Genomic DNA, 20580 nt, shown 5'->3' with positions numbered 1-20580 from the left:
AAGATCTAACATTTTTTAAATGAAATTAATCTGATTAAGATGTCTTTTCAAATAAAACATTTTATGGAAATTCTCAAAAGTTAAGAATCATCATAAAATTATAAAGTATACTATTCAGTAACTAAACTCACTTCGAAATTCTTAAAATAGCTTTGGTTTCCTAACAGCATATAATATGCTGAGTAAAAATTAAATACAATTATAAATTATTTTCGTTAATTTCATTTAGTAATTCTTTTCTTTCTTTTTCATTTCGATGTTTCAGAGTTTTACTTATCGAGGTTATGGATCATATTTTGTTCGCGTTAGTTATTCCTCTATGTGCCTATTAAAAAAACTTTCATCAATTTCTTACAGGTTTTTAAGAATGTTATAATTTGCATTAATACTGAACACTATGCATTGATAAACTAAAAAAAAATTAATAAATAAAAATTAACAGAGAACCATATGATCATGAATAAGAAGGCAATCAGATTGAAAAACATTTTATAGAGGGGAAAAAAGTTTTCGAAAATCAATTACTAATATTTGTAGAATCACTTTTTGAAAACTTTTAGAACATACCTAACATTTAGTAACATATTTTATAAATTCTTTTCACAATTTTCAATGATATTGTTGGTATTTTTGAAATTTTACTGAAGCATCGTGCATCATATATGTTTTAGCTACAATGTAAATTATTATTTTTTATTACAATGTAATTGCTTATAGCAACGTATCTATCAAAATTTAAAATGCAAGCAATATGGTTATGAAGAAAAAATCTAGTTTTGGTTATACTACGAAGCCATTTCTCAGCAATTCATTTATTGTAGAGTATGCACTTCAGAGCATTTTATGGGATCAGTTTTTAGAGAAAATGTTCCATCTGAAGGTCTTCCTTTTATTTTCATTGCAGCATATCTTCAAAACCAAGTCATAAGCAAAATATTAGCCACAAACATAAGCACTGAACTAAACAACTTTCATGTCTCAAGTGTCCAAACTAGAATCGTTTGCTTCAATAATGTAGATGAATATGCATAATAATTTTCGTATTTCCCACAACGTTCTTTAAAATGAGCTCATTTTTTAAAAAATAATAAGCTACCCAATAGATATACTTTCCAAGGCAGAAATTCGAGTTCGTTTTATTTTCCACAAATGCTCAGAGTTCAATAATAGTGTCAGAAACCATGATAAATTTGAAGAGAGATGATAATCTTATCTTCTCACTGTAATGCAGCGACTTTTAACATTGCATCAAATTTCCCATATAAATTAAATTGCATATTTCCATTATTTTTTGATAAATGTAATCCTTCAAATAAATTGTGGAATCATACTGATTCGAAGGCTCAGTTTTAAAGCAAATGATATTATTAAAAGCATGATTATAAGGTTGAAAGAATATTCCACTGAAAATAATTACTAGAAAAATAAACAGAAAAATTTATGTTGTGTAAACCTTTCCTTTATTTAATTATTATAAAATTCTGATAATTCTAACAGACGTTAATTAAAGTTTATGCTTAAACAAATGTTTACAGGATAAAACATATGAAAAACAGTGCTATAATTTTTAAAAAAATGCAGCTAGAAGATATAGCACATTTGAATTCTACACACGAATTTTTATTTATAGAAATAGCACACACGAATTTTTTTTAACTGGGTATGAATATGGTCCATACGTTTATCAGAACAAACTTATTAGAGCATGAATATGTTCCACAATATGTTCTACCATTTATTAAAAAATTAATGAAACAACAGTTAAATAAAACTTTGAATCAAAAATAGCTTTAATATATTCAAGAAATTTAAAATGATCCTTCTAAAGTGAATCTTTTTTATATTAACTATATTTATTCTGAATAATATTTTCTATATTAGATTTTTTTCAATTATATTCGAAAAGTTTAGATTCCTGATTACTTACACATAATCTGGAATTTATGGATGAGTTGGAAAAGTTGTTTGACAATTTTAATTAAAAAAATACATTTTAAATATATCTACGAAATATGGTAGGCAGAAAATATTATGACTGATCATTTATAACAGATTACTCAAAACATAAAAAGCTTGTAATTATAACTTAAGAAAGCAGCAAACGCATAATGGTAACAAACCCGCTTTAATTAGCGAACCTACACGTTTCGCAATTGTTATTTTATGCATCGTTATCATTTCTTCAACACTGATCTGCAGCAGGTGTTTTTCTTTGAGATTTAAGTATCTAATGTTTCATGAAAGATCTGTTTGAAATTAAATACTTAGAATGAAGATAACACAGTAATTATTTGTTGAAAGCTTGACTAGCTTATTACAATTTTGTAGTCATAACATAATTCCATTAAAATAACTAAAAATGTTTACAAAAGTCTTCCCTTATAAAAGTATAACTAAAATTCTGAAGAATGCAAATGACTTGGGAAAAGTTTCAAATATTAAATAGAATTTGGCAACTGAAAGAAATCGATATTCGCTAAGAGAGTTCAAAATAATACAAATTATTAAACTAATATATAAAGAAATTTCTATATTAGCATCAGGATTTATAATATTTGCCGAAATTCAGTTTCATTAGACTGACAACGTAAGATTAAACAGATATAAATAATTGAAAGCTGGTAATGGAATCTGGAATTAAAATGCAAATATTGATTGAGGGAAATAAATAATTCAAAGTTAAAAATAAACAATTTCAGTCTTTGAACACAAATTTAGTAAAATATACGCCAGAAAAACTTCACCATGAATGTTAAACATTCATTTTAAAATTTTATGCCATTGGGTCAAAGTTGATTATATTTGTTGCTTTTATGAAATTATTTTATGTAGGTTACTTATTATAGGATGTGATACAATATCATATTTTGAAAAAAGTTTCATCATCTGCTTTTTTCTAGCTTACTTCAAAAATAATAGTTTGGGGAGTCCAAAAAAATAAAAAAACAGTTATATATATATATATTTTTCTACCAACAGTGGCGATTTTTATACTAGGACACTTAGATGAGAGAAAGAGTCACGCAGGTTGATTAAAAATCTTTATTTTTTTAAATTGCTAAATAAATAAATTTGTAAAAACTACAAATTCTGCCAGTGATAAATATTTGGAAAATATTAATATTTTATCATGTATAATTAGTCAGATACCTTCATTACTAATTATTTACTGCTAATTATTTCATTGCATTCCTTTAGTTATTGGAATATTATATTGTATACATGCCTGAATATCGTGTATATAAATATATTTCTATACGATACATATTAACAAAGTACATAAAATAAGAAATATTAAACTAAAATATATCAAAAACATGTTGACAATGTTCTGAAATGTGAAATTAAATTGACCATCGTATTAGAAAACTGGGCTCATAATGTCCACTACTTATAGTTGCAAAAAACCTAAGTCTGTCACTGCTTGCTAATGAAAAAAAATAACGCTAATTAAATTTTAAGACTAATAGCATTTTCTTGGTAGCAAAAACCGCATGCCGTTTCGGAATTGGAAGTTTCTTAAAAAAGGGGAAAGAGACATCGCAATTAATACACTTCAGAAGTACACAACACTAGCAGAGGTTATCAGAAAGTGTCTAACGCTGATTAAAAAAAAAGCCCTTAACCTTCACAGAGATTCATTCTAAATTAATGTGAACAGGGAACGCGTTCTAGAATGAAGTAAGTATAAAACTGAGGAAACGCAGGAGCTTAAACTCAAACGAGACTAAACAAAAATACTATGCATCATGTCGTTGATAAGTTACAAAATATTAGCTTGAGTTTCTAATTAATGAGACTCTAGACTGTATAAAACTAGAAAAAGACGAAATATTTTGTTCGTAGTCTATTTGTTATGTGTAACATCGCATAAAAGGAAGCTTGGGAAATTTTACGATAACAAAATGAAAAGAATAAAGTTTTAAAGAAAACATACTAGGGAAGAGTTGTTTACTAGTATTTTCCCCAGTTTTGACTTTCTTTGACGTATCATCTTGTCATTGCGTAAAAGTGGTTCAATCGTAGAACAACAAGCTCCATTTTCAGGCTTTGATATCATGAATGGAACTTCTGAAGACGAAACGAATCGCAACTCGTACAAAGTAAATCATCGCGATGCGCTTGTACTGTTAACTTTTTAGTTCTTTTTTTGCTGAAATAATTTCCGTGTTCCCGATTTGGATGAAGCAAAAATGAAACTTATCAATGTTAGAAGCTCTGGGTGAAAGACAGCTTTTAAAATTTTCTAGAATGTTAAAAATAATATATTATTTTTCTGCTGTGATGATTTATAGGAATCTTATTATTTTATAAATTCAAGTTGAAACAGTTTAAATTTAGTTAAATAGATAATAATAGCCGGCGCCCTGGCATAGGGGTAGCGCGTCTTCCCCGAGATCTGGGCGTCCCGGGTTCGAGTCCCGGTTTGGGCATGGTTGTTCTATCTGTGAGATGTGTGAATGAGCTCTCCTGTAAAAAGGGGTTGTGCAAGCGAATGAGTGATGCGTGAGTGGCAAAGTCGTACTCTTGGCCCTGGTTGGCGCTGCTATAAAAAATAAGAGACGTTCCTCTCAGGCTTAAATCGCTGTCTTTGTAACAGCGGGCTTGTCGGTGGCAAGTGCCATAAGAAAACAAACAAACAAAGATAATAATAAATTTCTTTAATAAATTACTAATCATTCGGAAGAAAAATGTTATATTATACTCCATCGAATATGATTGATTCGGCTGAGTATAATGTAAAAATTTTTCTCCCTAGCGATTATTAATTTATTAAAATAAAATCCTTGTATAAACGAAATTTAAGCTCTTTCAAATTTAATTTACAAAATAGTAAAATTTTCATAAATTATTATAGCAGAAAAATAATATATTATTACTAAGATATCCTAGAAAGATAAGAGTCCTTTCTAAGACTCCAACGAATATCATTGATTCGGCGGAGTATAATATAAAAATTTTCATTTTGGAATATTGTAAATATATTTCTCTATCAACAAATTGTCAGTTCACATAGTTGAATAATCAAAGATAAGGTCAATCTTTTTGTCTTAAATATCTTTGAAGTATTTGAGTTGCATGAAAATATTTTTACATTAAAGATTAAAAAAAATATTCAAATGCATTATTTTTTTAGTAAAATGTAATGCATATATTATTCTCTGCATAAATTTTAGAATTAAAAATCCTCTCCAAATGTATATGTCAAAAGTCAAACATCGACTTTTAAAGCTCTTCATAATTGATGAGAACGATCTTCTTATGGAGGCGGATCATTAAACCCACATCTTTTTTAATTGACTTACAAATACGGCAACGCAAAACATTTGAATGTGACTTTTTATTTTCATTAATTTTTCTTTTCTTTTGCTTCTCTTTTGCTCGTTTTTATGTTTGTACTTGTCTTGTGTGTGTGTGTGTGTGTGTGTGTGTGTGTGTGTGTGTGTGTGTGTGTGTGTGTGTGTGTGTGTGTGTAAAATATATTTTAGCAGTTTCGTGGACAAATAGAAGAATCTTTTGACATTTTAACTTCGCTTTAACTCATAATGCGGAGGCAATTAATGTACAAGAAGCGATGATAAAACTGCCGTCCGTTTACATCGCGATGCAAGGGCAAAAAGCGAAAAAATTTTCCCTTCAGTGGTTTCACTGTGAAATTTTGAAAGGGATTTCTCTGACGCGTGACGATTTAGGCAATTGAATTTTTAGGTGCCTTTAAAAGAATATTGTAAACATTGAGGATTTTTATCCCTTCTCTCGGAGAGTGAGAGATGCTGAGACCATCCTCTTTATATGGAGCGTATAAGATTAATTAAATAAAATTGGGAATTGGATCAGGAAATAAGAAACCATTTAGAATTAACTTATAATGGGCTAATATCAAATAAAAACTAGGAAATTAATTAGGATTCAATTTAGATTTTTAAATATCATAACACACACACGCATTTATATGTGTGTGTGTGTTTATCCTATTTTATTTATAATTTACTTTAAAAAAATACAATTCACATACATTCACTCAAATCGGAAAGGGGCCGTATTAGTCACGTGGTATAATGTAATGTAAAAAAATATAAAATTTGGATTAAAATTTAAAATTTAAAAACGCACCAAAAGAAATAAACGGAAGCATGATATCCATATTGGCGACAGACCAATATTTAACTACTTTTGAAGTTGAAAGTCCTAAGTTCAAGACGTTATAAATATAATAAAGGATACAGCCAAACTTTAACTTATAAATTACATTCATAAGCGTTGAACGAAAAACACATAAATGGTAACGATAGTGATATTATTACCATATGTATGAACTGAAAAATAAGAAACGACCTTCAAGAGTGATATAACTTTTACTTTAACCTAATATTTTTGTATAAAAATTTATTCGCTTATTTATTATTTAATTGCTTACAGTGCATTCGGGTTTACATATGCAGATATTTACAATGATGTCTGTCACAGTTTATGTAGAACATCCAGCACAAATTTCAACAGAAAATGAATATTGAAAAACAATTTGTCTTAAAGTTTACAAAATAATAAAGCAATATCCGTGAAATAAAAGACATTATTTAATATTATTGCATAGAGTTCAACCGTTTATAAAATTACAGACAATCAGGAAACAAACGCATGCTAGAAATAAATCACCCTTTCAGTTAAACTAAGTGATTTATGAAAGCAAGCGAGACTAAGGAAAAAAACTGTTTTAAAAAACATTCAATAAATTACAAGTTGCTGCCTAACTGTTCCCAATTGAAAACGTTACACGAGAAAATTAAATGAAACGGGTTACGGGGATCTCGAATCGTTAAATGTTAGACGGAAGCCTAAAGGTACGTTGTTTAAAAGACCTCTCCCTTCACAATTTTTTCATCGGGCCAGTTGTTTTCTTGTTTTAGAATGTCAAGTTCGTGTCAGCAACACGCTGTGAATGATTAAGTGATGATAGCTCGGTCCTGAAAAATGAGAACGTGTTTCTGTTCTTATTATAAAAATATCAATATTTATCATTCTAAGCTCGTATCTCTGAGCTCCGAATCAGTCCGAGTCACTGGATGCGAAAAATAATTTGCATTACTCTTGATGCTTTAAAAAATTGACTCGAATGAAATTAATGGTATATTTAAATTGCAAATTTTAACAAAGGAACCATGAAAATTTAAAACATGATAGTCTTGCAATCTTTCTATCCATCATACCTGTTTAAGTGCTAAGAACCATTTTTAAAAAGCCGACAGTAAGTCATGCGTTTTATATTAGCTGTATTTGAAAATTCCAGTAACACAGATACCACTAATTGAATTTGACCTGCACTAGGCTGTTTCTTCTATCTAATCTCTGTAACTTTAAATAAATAACTGTAAGAAATGTAAGAAAAATAAATGAAGAAAAATTGATATATTATAAAAATTAATTAATTAAAATTTCGATTGTTAAATTAACTTTTTATAACAAAAGAACTTTTTTCTTTTTGAAGATAATTGATTAATGAAATTATATGCTTACTACATTTTTATGTTGATAATTTCAATAATCAATTATGAATTGATTCACCATTACTTCAGAAATAATAAAAACAAAAATGATAGAAGCATGAATTTTTGTGCAGAGTTGTATTTAGTTGAATAAAGCAGTTTCTTTAATTCATTTTATCTCCTTGTTTTTATTCTCTGTTATTTAGAATATAAAGGATCAAAGAAGTATTATCTTTCCAAAAGAGGATGGTTTTGAAAAGTTTCTCTATAATTCTAAAGCAAAGTTAACACATTGACAAGTCAAACAATTCGAAAAGATTAATTATTTCGCCTTTAACAATTCTATTTATTTTTAGATATTTACCTTTGATTGGAATCAATTCAAGTGATAGTCACATGGCAAGAGAACTGCGCATGCCTTTAACATCTAATAGCATTCTGTAGTATTACACTGCACACAATATGCAGGCTGGTTTTCTACAGATGAACGAATTCGAAATTCATTTGGACTTAAATATTTGGGTTATTTCATATGTTAATTAGAAACACCATTCAAAAATAGTCTTTGACTTCAACAGATAGTAATTTTCATATCTTTCCATCAATTAGTTTGCGTATTTTATTTAATTTTGATCATTTGTTTGCAACCAATTCACACAAACCAATGTATAAAATCTAATACTTTTCAAATTTGCATTTTTTACTTTAAATAACCAACCTGACAGAAATCCTGAACTAAAAGAAAAAGGCATATTAAATCACAAACGTATTACAATAATAATAAACTTTTAAAATAATAATAAACTAATCTAACATCTAACTGTACGTTATTTTACAAAATATATATTCTTTTTTTTTTCATGTATGTAAGAAATTCGAAATTAAAATGAACGCAGCGCATTTGATGTGGATCACGTGATCACAAATTGACCAGTATAAAAAAATCCAAAGAAGTTTTTTTTTTCCCTATCAAAGATTAATTTTTTTCTGACACCTCAACGGGAAACTTCTGATTATGCTTATGAATGACAGACAAAAATATAAATACAGATGTCGAAACTATGTAGTGCACTAGCTTCGGCAGATGATGAGTTTTATCTACTTTTCACTCACTTTTTCTTTTATCGCTTTCTTTTTATTTCCGAAAACTAGTGTTGCTGTGATTCCAGTGGTGAAAACCGACATAAAAAACGAAATAAATTCTAAATTATCTGATGATTTCAATGCCATGCCCTTTATAACATATTAGTAGTCGGCATAGTGTCTGAAAGAAAACATTCATCCAGTGTGAAAAGATAAAATATACATCGCTGACGGTGGAAATGAAAGATGGCAATCATTCTTCTCTGAATCGAATCGAATGTTCATTTCGCAAGAAATAAAAAAAAAAAATCTCATTTCCAAAGAGTTTTGGAAATTATATTTATGAAAAATGAATATTGGGATTTTTATAACCGTATTCTGGAAGAATTTACAATACATACGTCAATTCCGTAATTAAATATAAATGAATGTGAGGAATAAATAAAAAAATTTTTTAATAATTTTATACACTAATGTATATTATTCAAAACAAAATCTATACACGATTCATTTATGTAACTTATAACAATTCAAATATATGAAATCACATCCATTTTCAAAGCATTTTTTTAAAAATGAACTTTATAATAAATTATTATTTTTTAGACAAACTTTGATAGAATTCTATACACTATTAATAAAATACGCTTCACTTTCGTTTAGAAACATAAAACGAGACAGGTGGAAAAATTATAATATCTATTAAAATAATGCATTTTTTATATAAAAAATATTTTATTTGAAAATTGGCTAATAATATATATGAGCTTAATGTTTAAGTGAACATCTTAAAATACAAATTAGGTACATATGTATCATTGCATGATGACTTATTATACAATGATACTATCACTGTATACTAAGTTTTTGAATGGCAGTTAGAATTGCATTTTATTTTATCAAAATTAAGATAAAAGTATGCAAAACTGATATAAAAATTGAATCATTTCAGCAACAAAAATCTTTCTAAAACAATTATCGGTTCTTCATTAAAATTTTAAAATATTTAACATAAGTCTATCTACTACACGAAATGAAAGTAAACTCATTTTTTATATTTTATTAAAGTAAGAACTGTAGGCTAAAATTCTGATTATATAGAAACATGGCATCTCTAATTATTTTGATCTACAGAAAATTAATTTTTTAAATGATTCCTGATTTTGCGCTTATAACATTCCTACAACATTTTAGACCAATTTTCTTGTCATATAAAAATATGATATTCCTAATTATTTTTATTTACTGAAATTTAATTTTTTTAAACTATTCCTTATTTTGTGCTTGTAACATTTCTATATTTAATACGATTTTGTAGATTAGAACGCAAGGCAAACCTAGTTCCTTATAATTGACATTAGTAAATTAATGTTTAACCGTATCGCATATCAGAATCAGATAAATGCACGTACAATTATTTTCTTAACATTTCTCAATATAATGTGACTTAACAGATATAAAATCTTGCCGAAAAATTGAGAAAATAAACTGAAGACTGGGTGTTATTTTCCCTTGATAGGGATTAAAAATTTGAAGATATCTATCCTTATGCAAGGATAGATAGGATTTATTCGAGGATATCTATCCTTAATAAATTTTTGATTTATAAACTGAGCCATTATTTCATTCAAAAACTATCGAACAATTAAGTAACTACTAAAACATGCCTCATCCAAAATAAAAAAGGAAGAAATTCCTTCCTTAAGCATATCACGTTACAGAACTGCTAAATATAATCTGTTTAGTGGCAGACGATAAAATTTCGACAATGGTTAGAGAAGGTTGTAATACCCATAATGCCTTGCAGCTGTATAATGTAGGGAGGGTACTTTGGATAGGACGGAAAACGGTGCTAGATGTAATTTATGAGGGGATGACGGAATTCTTACAGAACCATTTTCTCACCGTATATGAGTTTCTAATTTCATCTACATTTCATTTTAATGAGATTTTTTTGCTTTTCTGATCCCCAAAAAAGAATATTTCAGTAGATTGAAGAAATATATTTCTTAGGTCATATGAAATTATTCGTATAGCTTGGAAAAAACTCAAATAATAAATATATCTTATGCCAGAAATTCTAGTCAGAGTGATAAAACTTGTCACATTTTAATGAAATAATGGAGGTTTCAATAAGGTTAATATACGGACATTTTTTTTTTTGAATTTTTTTTTTCATGAAACAACGACGATCAATGACAGAACTATTATCAGTTTATATCCAAAACGAATTAATTAATTAATTAACGAATTTGATGTGCGAGCGTATGGGAATCACAATTCATTCATTAGATATACTTCGAAAAAATCTCTCATAATGATTTTAAATATCTTAGACAACTTTCATTTAACCCAAATTTAAAATGCCTTCTTAGCATATATATATATGTCAATATTTAAAGATAAAACTAAAAATTGTGTTAAAATTCAGAAATATAATCTCCATTTCAGTTTTATAGATATTCCATTTCAATTTTTCAGTTTCAATCATTCATATGAATTATTCGAAAAAAGGATTTTTTTTTTAATAATTTAACTGAAAAACTTTTTAAAAACATATTTTATACTCTTGAGGATTATTTCAAATTAATTGATTTTTTTTCAATTAATGCTGCGTTTTCAAGCTTTCGATGGTTACCAAGATTACAGCAGGCAATAAAGACTTCATTTTGATACGTTCAGTTTTAATAAGTTGCAACAGTACTGAATGTGTTGTTTTGTTGTACATCCCGTTGTTCTTACTTTATTTTCCTAAAAATGATTTTAATAAATGATTAATGATTAGATATGGAACCCAATTAAAATAGAAAAAGGTTTCGTTTATTCCTTATCTTCCTTATTAAAGAAAACTGCAATTTATTAGACTTTTAATTGTTATTTAAATTACTTTGATCTAAGGACTCATATTGCATATGATATATCTTCAAATATCTTTAAAACGCACTTCATAATATTTCATGCTACAAGATTTGATTGCATTTTTTGCTCTCAATTTGTTAAATAACTAAACATTTTTGAGACAAATTAATAATATGTCGGATTCAATGACGACATCTATGAAACTTGATCCAAATGAGAAAATATAATACAAGAATATAATCAGATAGATATTAGAATGCAGAAATAAACAAAATAATTTTTTAAAAAAACGTAATAAATAAACTGGGGAAAATATCAGAGGGTTCTAATTTATCATTATCTGTAAATTCATTTACATTATTACAACTACAAGGCGTTTTCTGTATTTAATAGCAGAAAAAACGCACAAAATGATAAGCCACGATCGATCACCATGAATTTGTTAACATTTTGAGACCGGAAAAGCGATAAGGATAAAACAGCTATTAAGAAACATCTCCAAACATTTATGAAAAAAAAGATTTAAAAAAAAAGATACTAATAGTCGAACAACTACTTACACCGAAACAGAAGAGAAAATTTCTGCATGAGCTGTACAGCCATATAAAAAAAAAGAAGTAAATAAACGGATAAAACTATTTTCTTTCTCTAAATGACCTTACTCTTTCCGGCAGACGTTTTTTAAAATATAAAAAATCGTTCGCATAAGCGGCAATATAAAAAGCTTTCCAGATGTTCTTTGCTGTTAATGCAATAAAGGCACATCGCTAATGCGTTTTACTGTATTTAAACCATTTTTTAATGAAAACCTTTCTTTCTGGGTAGCAAAATAATCCAAAAATGGCTATTATTAAAAGCGCTTTTGAGAGTATCATTTTCCGTTGATATATTGTTGGAAAAAATATGCGTGGCCTCGAATTACATGCATGATAGACTTAACTAAACACTTTTAACTATGACTTATAAGTTTATAGATCTTATTTTCGTTCTTAATATTTTAATTTTAATGAGGATTTTTCATAAATCACGGAGGTTTTCTTATATCGAGTCAATTGCTGCTACCATTAATTTTATAAGTAGAAGGCCATGTGTCGCGTAAGTTAGAAGGTTTATAAATGAGAAAATTAGAAAGATGATACTGTTATTGTCTGACACCCACAGTACTTTCGAAGGTAATGAGTCAATTGCAGAGCCATTATTTCGGGACTGTCATCTAAGTGGGTGTCTGCCAAGGAAAGAACAAAGGACCCTTCTGCCAAAAAGCATTACTTTCAGATATTCACACATCAAGCCGATTGAATTTCAGATTGCAACAAGGGAACAGTCTATTGAGAAAATTTAAAAAAATGAGAACAACCTAGGTAAAGAAAACTTGTAACATTCTTTTTTATTTTGCTGTTATTTGCTTTGTTCTAATTTTCTACATAATACAAACGCAGATAAAAAAAGTTAACAGCTTCTTCTCGAAATTTTAAGCAAGTTTATACTAAACGTAATTAATTTAATTCTGTATTTAAACGTTCAATTAAACCGGAGTGTGTACCCCCCCCCCGGTTTTAAGCATATTTACATAGTCAGGAGAGTTTTGTGTTAAACTTCGTCATATACTGTAGATAATCAGTGATGTATTTTAGAACTGGTCCCCTTTCGTTTGATAAATTTGTTTACACTGAACATGGATTTTTATGCGGAAACCATGTATGAAAATTCATACATCTAGCTTCCGTTGATTTTGTGGGAGAATATTCACATGTACATGAGCAGACAATCAACCCTTTAATGGATTTTGTCTACACTATGGTTGGATTTCTGATGGATATTTCTTTTGATGGATTTTGTCTACTCTATGGTTGAATTTCTGACGGATATTTCTTTTGATGTGTTTTCTCTACACTTTGCCCGTCTTTGCATTAAGTATACACATCTATACTTCTAACAATAAATAATAAATTCCTAATTTCAGCCATCTGGCTTGGGGCGTTTATAATTTAGAGTGTTTATACACACAAGGACAGGCAAACAAACAAACTTTCTTTGGCAAATTTTGTTCAAAATGCGACAGAAATCTACAATTCTGTGTGAAGACCACATTCCAGATTTCATTCGTCTAGCTCAATGGATATTTGAAAAATCAAACTCACAATTATAAAAAAAGAAACGCGTGATTCCAAAAATTGTATTTTTCAAACTTGTGAAGGTCTAAAATGTGGAGATATATTAAAAACTCAAGGTCGTATTTTTTAAAAACTTTTTTCATATACAAGTAAGTAATAATGACATACATATATATGAAGTTATTAAATTTCAAATGCTCATTAGGAGTTAGTTGTCTCACTTTTTGCTAAAGTTTTAACGAAATAATGAAAAAGGCAGATCACCCTGACTCCAAACCGGTCTTCCTTAGAAAATTACAATAAATGAATTTCTCCTGACTTAATGATTCACTCCAGTTCCCATTAGAACTGAATTTAACAGAGCAATAAAAATCATTTGTTGGAATTGTGTAATGTGTCCTTCTAAACGAAAGGAAACAAAACATGATGCAAACAGTGAAAGGACACATTCAAAAAAGCATTGGCAATCATGGCACATTTGTAAAAGATGTAACAGGTGATTATGCAAATGAGACGGTAAAATGATGTGGCTGTATTTTAAAAATTATCGAACTTCACAGCTGTTTATCAAATTACGCCAATTTCATTATCACAATAAAGTTGGGAAAGGACTTTCAGAACATGAAAGTTTTGTCTCGGATTGCTTCATTATGATAACGAAAAATAATAAAACACCCATGATGATAACAAAATTGCAATGTCTAGAAAGTAATAATGGCTCAAAATTTGCTCCGCTACAAAGAATATTAAAAGCTGTAGGCGGTACACGAAAAAAAAAACCCATGAAAACAGCAAGCATTGCTGTTAAGTACTGAGAAGCTTTAAGTAAATCCAAAATGTTACGGCGGATGTAATCATGGAAAAAAAATGATTTCATTTGCTGTGAGTGAGATATTAGAATTTTTTTTTGGTACATTAAGAATTTTTCCATCATATTTGATCTAATTTTCTTCTTTCCTAATACTTTGATACTCATGATGTTGTTTATTCGAACGACTATGCCATATGTTCCATTATATTTAATATTGTATATACCCCGATGCTTCTTTCGAGGTCTTTGCAATCAATTACCATCTTGTAAGGGATATTTTTCTTTTTTTGATTTATGAATAAAAGTAAGATAAAAAGAGAGAATGTTTTTTAAAGAATTTTGATTACACGTCGTTCGTCACTGGTATGTCAAAATGTCGTACATCAAAAAGCACAAGCAGCAAAACATACGATATGTTGATCTAACGGTTGGATCGCTAGCAACAAATAATATTTTTGAGACAGCATACGACAATCACATATCGAATAATAATTTTAGAACGGATGTAGGTAACCTATACAAGTGTTTTCAATTAATAAAATGCTTTGGTACATTTGACATACGACATTTTGACATAACAATTTCGATATATGTTTGATTTTTACATTTTCTTTTTGTATTGCTGAAAACTTATTATTTTTATAATGTGTCCAAAATTCCTAACAATTTTTTTGCATTCATCTAGAATTCATCAAACCACTTGATAAGTTTAAACATTAGATACTTTAAAACATAATTAATTTCATTTAAAAGATATTAAAATGTTCACTAATAAAAAAAGATGCAAATACGTGATACAAAAACACTCCAATCAATTTAAATATCTTTTTAAATCAATTTTCATCACTTCTTATTATGTCATTTCCCTTTTAATTGAAAGGAATTTCCCTTCAAGTAAGCTAACACATTTTATGTCTTTTTCATTATCTGCTTAGATCAACTTCTATGTAAACGATAACGAATCATTCATAAAAAAATGATAATTGAGTAATAGGCTAAACAAGTATTTTTAATGAATGCTGATTAAAGCAACTAGTGAGTGAAGGAAAAGAATCTGCATAATTTTACGCATTTCAAGGTTTTTATAATTAACCAGCTTAACATCTTGTTATTTCTTTTTAGAAATCTACATTTTCTAAGACCAGATTATACGATTGGAACATTCACAACTCTTAATTCTATTATGTATCATAAAATTCAAGGAAAACTTGGATTTCCTTCTAATCTGTACATTTACACTTTTTGAAACTCATCTGCACAGCCGTCAACAAAACAACCATACATTATGCTCTTTTTTTTCTCTCTCTCTTTCTCTGCTGTCTAACTGTTCTATTATCACAGCTGAGTCCCTTTCTTTAATGACATCTCCGGGTTACAAAAATAGATATAAAAAGAAACGAAATTCATTTCAGAACAAAACTTAGGACTTCCCGTAATGCCAGGGATTATTTCTCTATGTCTAATTAAAAGATCAAGTTCGACTAATTCGTTGCTATTGGGCACGGAACCCCGCTATGAAGTATGCCTTTGTTCAACTGCGAGCGATAAAAGAATTGGGTAAAAAGAAAATATCGAGAAAAAAAAAAAAACCTTATTCACTTTCATCTGCGCGTCTTCGTCATTTTATGTTTGTAATAACCGAAATTAGTATTCTGCTCCAAGCTGACTTTAATTAACCTACATATTAATCCTTTAATGAATAATTTTTTTTTCTAAAAATGGTATTTAAAATAGTTTCCGCATTGAAATTGATTTAACCATTTCTAGCCAAATTTATTATTTATTAGTAAAAATAGGGATATGTTGAAAGAAAATTTAAATTCCCAGCGTTGCTCGAAATAAAGATCCTTTCATGTTAAATATTTTGTATAAAATATTATACTATTCAAAATCCATTTATCGTCTGAAAAGCTTATTAATTAAAATTTAAATATCAATTAAACCTGAGAATTTTTTTAAAACACCGATAGCTAATATTCTCCATAATTTATTACTATTTGTTGTACAAGAAAGATTTTAAAGAACTTTTCTAAAAGATTAATTAATACAGTTAATTTTTCATTAATAAAAACATGAAAATAAATCAAATCAATAATTGCTTAGGATACAAATTGCTAAAATGTTCTTAAAGAATGCTGCTGATGTTCTCCGGTAACAGCTCTTTGTATATGTAATAAAATAATAAAAAAATATTTAATTAATTAGCAAAATTTTTCCTTTTCTTTCCTTTCTTCCTTCCTTTTCTTTCCTTTCTTCCTTCCTTTTCTTTCCTTTCTTCCTTCCTTTCCTTTCCTTTCCTTACTTCCTTTCGTCCTTACTTTACTTTTATTTCTACTTTCCTTTTCTTTCCTTAGAATTACAGCAATTCTTATGAATGTTTTAAACATTACTAAATCATTACTTCAGAGCCAATACATTGCCAAAAGTCATATATTAAAATAAATAAGAAATTTTTAAAAGATATCGATAGAGTAATTCAAAATAAAAGAAAAGGAAGCATTTCATTTAATTTCTAATTAATTAAATATTTAATTAATTTTTGTACTTTGAAGAGTTGACAGTATTTTTTCTCTTGTCTTATATCATAAGTACGTAAACTTTCGCTGAATTCAGCCCATTTGTTTAGTAGGAAATGTAGAACTTATATACAGAATCGCAATGATTGTTATTTATATTTAGATGAAAATGGATGATATCGGTGCTGTCGAACTCTAGGAATGGAAAGGATTAAGAAAAAAACTCGCACACTTTGTTAGATAAAAAATAATTTAATTTTTCATCAATCTAATTAATTAGTAATTAATTAATAAATTAAGATATTTCGTTATGGTTTGAGATAGGAAATTGAAACCTTTAAGTGTCTTTTTTTCCGTAGAAAAATGCGGCGTAAAATTATGCCAATCATCTTTACAGGGTTAGGGTGTTGTCACATCATTATCTCTAATAATTTAAATGTTGAAATCAAATGGTGTTGTCAAAGCAGTTATTGGTATTTTGGGGTTTCTGAAGGTACTAAGCAATAGGAGCCTTCATCGGTAAAATAATTTAAGATTGACATTTAAAAATTGAGGAATTCGTGAAAATATACTTCTCATGATTTTGAAAAAGGTTAAGAGAAAATATTTGTCTCTATTTTCTTTCTTTGTTTTTTTGAAAAAATTTTACAAGGGGGATAATCGAACTTCATTATGATTAATGACTTTATATTTTCATCTGTTGGTATTAAAAGAATTATCTATAATTATCTAAAGATTATCTATAGATATTAAACAAAAATTTCGCATCTATTCACTATTTACTTGAAATTTCAAATTCGTTTTAAATTGAAATTATATTATATTGACTTCTATTAATATATCAATGGAGAAATATTTAGGATTTATTCATTTCCGAAGTAATTTTCTATCCGAGACAACCGAAATGCGTATAAAGTTTCAGAACCGACGTCTATTCAGATAAATATCTAAATCGGAAATTTTGAAATATATTCAAATTTATTCTCCGTGTTTTCAAAATAATTTTGCATTCGAGACAATTCGAAACATATTAAGGTCCAAGACAGCTTTATATTACATTTGAATGCATTGAAGCAGAAAAATTGTGGATCTAAATTCAATTTCCCTTTCGATATTTTAGACAAACGTTACATTTATGATAATCAAAATATGGGTTAGGTCCTAAGACTGACTTCTAATATTACATATAAGATGACTAGTATAAAGTCCTTTTAAGCCCTTTAAATTCAAAACATAGCATCGTCTACCCAGGGAAGTAATGTGTATTTATATTAAAGTGACTATGTTGTATTTATTTATACAAGTTGCAGCATTCCTAGCGGCGAAATAGGGAATTTATAAAAATAACTTAAAAACAAAGGGTTCGTTCTAGAATTGAAAACTGTATTCTCCGGTATTATCATATAGTTTTTCCAAGTGAAGCATATGCGAAATGAAATTCAAGCAACTAAGAAAATTAATAAAAATAGTAACGAAACAAAAATCTGCAAAGAGCACTCTAGGAGAGGGAGAATCCAAAATTATTGAGATCTTTTAGGATGAATACTTTTTCAAGTCAATGGAAGTTCATAATTTGAATCGCAAATATCTGCGCCAATTTTACTGATAACTCCAAGAAACTCTTTCCTGTATTTTTATTATGGTGTTGCGTACATTATTCTAATTGGACTTTCTGGCCGATCTCCTTTATTATTTGTAACTATTTTACTCCCCCGCTAGGGTCGCTGTAACTAGTCTCCATAAATTCAGCAAAATCACTTTACTATCGGCACATCTACTTTTCTGACTATACGACACGCTTTTTGGATTTAAAGGTCTAGAAAGGATTCTATCAATCATCCTGTATATTAAAGGGAAAATTTTTTTAAGTCGATACCCTTTTTTTTTAAAACTAAGAATAGTTTTATATCTGTCATAACCTAAATGCATGTTAAAATGAAAACTAACTTTGACTTTTATGAAAACAGAAACAAATATTTTTCGCACTTATTCACTTCATTATTCGCATTTTCATGGTTATTTTATATATTTACAATATTCGTATTACATTCTAAGATTTGATTTCTATTAATATCAAAAGCACAGTCTGCATGACATGAAATATTACGTGTAAGGTATCGTGGGAATTCTTTTTACCACATGCGGTTTCACAATTTGTATCACAAGGATAATGCATTGCCGTTAAGCAATTTTTTTCCCTGGCTGAACAGCATTTATCTTCTTCACTACATCGGATAGGGTTTCAGCTACAAAGGCTATTTTTCTTGTAATAAGCTAGAAAGAAAGGATTTCTCAGGTTTCGTTTTTCCTTTTTTTTCTTCAACTGATCATTTTTATAGAGAATGAACTCGCTTGTATCATTTGATTGTTTTATTCGAAAACAAATATGCTTTTGATTTGACACGATTTCAATGATTAATGCAACAGAATTTCAAAATTTCCTATTGTTACTTTAAAGAAGCATTACTTTCAACATGAACATATAAATGAAAGTAATGCTACTGACTTCAAATTATATTTAAAATGTTTCTTTTGAAAAGAAAAGCACACTTGATTTTTTATGAATACAAATGAATAGAAGAATGTTAGTTGACTATATTCGAATAATAAACGCCCTATTTTTTAATATATATGAACCAGTCTAATTTTTTAGAATAAGAAACAAAATTGCTTAACATGGAATATGTATTCTTCCTTTGTACAGAGTAAGTATAGTGGTTTATTTAACAATTTTGTATTGAAAATTTATTTCGACTGAGCGTAAATTTGATGAAAGCAATTTTTAAAAACACATTTTTATTAAGCATTTAAATAAATTATTTTAATGAAAGTCTTTTTTTTATTCTATGATTTATAATCGTTATTTTAAATGTTACTCAATATATATCCATTTTCGAAAATTTGCCATTAGATGGCGCCACGGGTAACTGCTGAAAATTTAGTTAAATTAACCAATAAACTCAAGTTAAAACAACAATATGTAATAATTCACAATAAATCAAAATAATTAGTATGATTGAAAACCCAAGAGTGTACTAGATTTCACAGCTCCAGTACATTGAAAATATATTATTGATTTTGTTATATGAAATAAAGTTAAATAAAAGATTTTAAAATGGACTTTGCAGTCATACTTTTCTGGAATTTATTTATTCTCTTAAAGTAGCATTTCAAGTATAATAATTTCACAGTTGTAAATAATAATTTTCAATTTTATACTATTACAAATTGCACATGCTCTTCAAAAAAAAAAAGATGACCAAACAATGAAAATGGATGTATTTCTTACGGTGCATAAATGGATGCTGGAGGGACAAATCGCAAATATTATTATCAATTTTTAATAAAACAAAACCCAAGGTGTTTTCGGCATCGATTTTAATTAATGAACCTCCATTAAAAGACATTTGAAAATTTCGATGCTACAATTTGTTCTTGAAGTTGTCCATTTCTAGAAATTCAAGCATGTACTTACCAGATTGATGACAAGAAGACTGGTGGTTTGATGTGATCTGATGCAAAAAGTATGCATCACGTTGCTTTAAGGAATAATGGGGTTCTATTTGATAATCAGCATGACAAGTATGAATAAATCCAACCTGAAAAAGAAAAATAACGTCATTTTTTCATTATTTTATAAATGATGGATTAAAATGCAACATTCTTCAATTCACCAATTTATTTTACATAAGAATTCACTAATTCTAATCATT

General features: G+C 28.1%; 1 protein-coding gene across 1 annotated transcript in view; it reads right to left on the bottom strand.

Moving 5' to 3' along the window:
- Positions 1-20580, bottom strand: part of LOC129960214 (A disintegrin and metalloproteinase with thrombospondin motifs 9-like) — a 344112-nt gene that overhangs the window by 139754 nt on the left and 183778 nt on the right. Inside the window, exon 3 of the mRNA XM_056073454.1 lies at positions 20343-20466. Coding sequence (XP_055929429.1) covers positions 20343-20466 — 124 coding nt within the window. The remainder of the gene's footprint in view (positions 1-20342; positions 20467-20580) is intronic.

This window comes from Argiope bruennichi, chromosome X2, assembly GCF_947563725.1.
Source record: "Argiope bruennichi chromosome X2, qqArgBrue1.1, whole genome shotgun sequence".
In the NCBI taxonomy this organism is placed as follows: domain Eukaryota; kingdom Metazoa; phylum Arthropoda; class Arachnida; order Araneae; family Araneidae; genus Argiope; species Argiope bruennichi.
This window is presented reverse-complemented; position numbering and strand designations above follow the sequence as displayed.